This window comes from Pygoscelis adeliae, unplaced genomic scaffold (genome assembly GCF_000699105.1).
Source record: "Pygoscelis adeliae isolate BGI_AS28 unplaced genomic scaffold, ASM69910v1 Scaffold108, whole genome shotgun sequence".
NCBI lineage: Eukaryota > Metazoa > Chordata > Aves > Sphenisciformes > Spheniscidae > Pygoscelis > Pygoscelis adeliae.
The window spans coordinates 1604030-1605310 of NW_008825498.1; the positions used below are offsets into that span (position 1 = coordinate 1604030).

The window sequence follows — 1281 nt, forward strand, 5'->3', positions numbered from 1 at the left end:
TCGCCAGCGTTGTCTCCTGGCTGCCCCCCCCAGTGCTGCTGCCCACGCTGCTGCTACCACCGCCCAGCCCCGTGCACCCCGACCCGGCAGGTGAGTGCCTCCCCCAGCATCCCCCGGTGCTCCCTCCCGGTCATGGCAACCTGGCAGAGCCGCAGCCTCGCGGGGGCTTTGCAACCCCTTCCCAAATGGTCTGCAACGCGCGTTCCTGAAGTCCTGGCCAAGTTTGCAGGCTTGGCCGGCTGTGTGTCACTGGGGGAACAACTGGGGTTTCCTTTTCCTCTCTCCGGGCTCGGAGGCAGGGAGCTGGCAAGGAGGCAGGAGGGGGGGACTTTCCACTTCAGTGCCGTTCCCAGGCTGTACTGGGCTGAGCGGCACTTGCTGAGCTGTTTCAGCAGTACAGCTCCAAGGAGAGGGATGAAACCAAAGTCTGGGACCTGGGGGATCTCACGGGTCTCCTCTTAAACCAGACTTGCAGAAAGTTTTGCGTAAATCGTCTCTGCTGCGTGATCGTGGTTTGGGGGAAAGAGGAGCCGCTGGGGCAGCGTGTGATGGGGCTCAGCTGCCCGCACAGGCACTGCCTGCGTACGGCTGGGTGCCAGGCAGAGAGAAGCACCTACTGCTTCCTCAGGGCAGAAAGCAGCTCTGTGGTTATTTATTCACTGTGCTTCCAAACAACCCCAAGAAGCGTATATGATTTATGGGACTCATAGCTAAGGAGGCCCGCGGACGTTCAAGGCAGCAAGGTGAGGAGGTTCCTCACCCCAGGCAGGAGCAGGAGCCAGCTGTCTAAAGCCATCCCGAAAGCCTGGGAAATAACTCTGGCATCTGCTGCAACTGGAGTTTCCCAGGCAGGGCTGGGCTGGGGAGGGCAGGAGGAGGCAGAGCTGGCTGCGAAGGCAGTGACCCCTGTCCCCGCCAGCTCTTGGTGCAATGCAGCACAGCAGCAGGGCCGGGGGGCCGCTGCGGCACCGTCGGCATCTGGGCTTCGGCCAAGGCACTTCTCAGCGCAGGGAACTTCCTGCTCATCTTTAACTGGGGCTTGGGGAAGAGTGGCTGGAAAGCTGCCTGGCGGAAAAGGACCTGGGGGTGCTGGTCGACAGCCGGCTGAACATGAGCCGGCAGTGTGCCCAGGTGGCCAAGGTGGCCAACGGCGTCCTGGCCTGTATCAGAAATAGTGTGGCCAGCAGGAGTAGGGAAGTGATCGTGCCCCTGTACTCGGCACTGGTGAGGCCGCACCTCGAACACTGTGTTCAGTTTTGGGCCCCTCACTACAAGAAGGAC

At 61.7% G+C, this 1281-nt stretch overlaps 2 protein-coding genes across 2 annotated transcripts in view; both read left to right on the plus strand.

The window, feature by feature from the left end:
* Positions 1-1281, plus strand: part of LOC103923181 (acrosin-like) — a 32649-nt gene that overhangs the window by 21164 nt on the left and 10204 nt on the right. The window contains exon 2 of the mRNA XM_009331461.1: positions 34-143. Within this exon, the coding sequence (XP_009329736.1) occupies positions 34-143 (110 nt within the window). The remainder of the gene's footprint in view (positions 1-33; positions 144-1281) is intronic.
* FGF1 (fibroblast growth factor 1 (acidic)) overlaps positions 31-1281 on the plus strand; it is a 32450-nt gene continuing 31199 nt past the window's right edge. Inside the window, exon 1 of the mRNA XM_009331386.1 lies at positions 31-90. The gene's annotated coding sequence lies outside the window, so the exon portion shown is untranslated. The remainder of the gene's footprint in view (positions 91-1281) is intronic.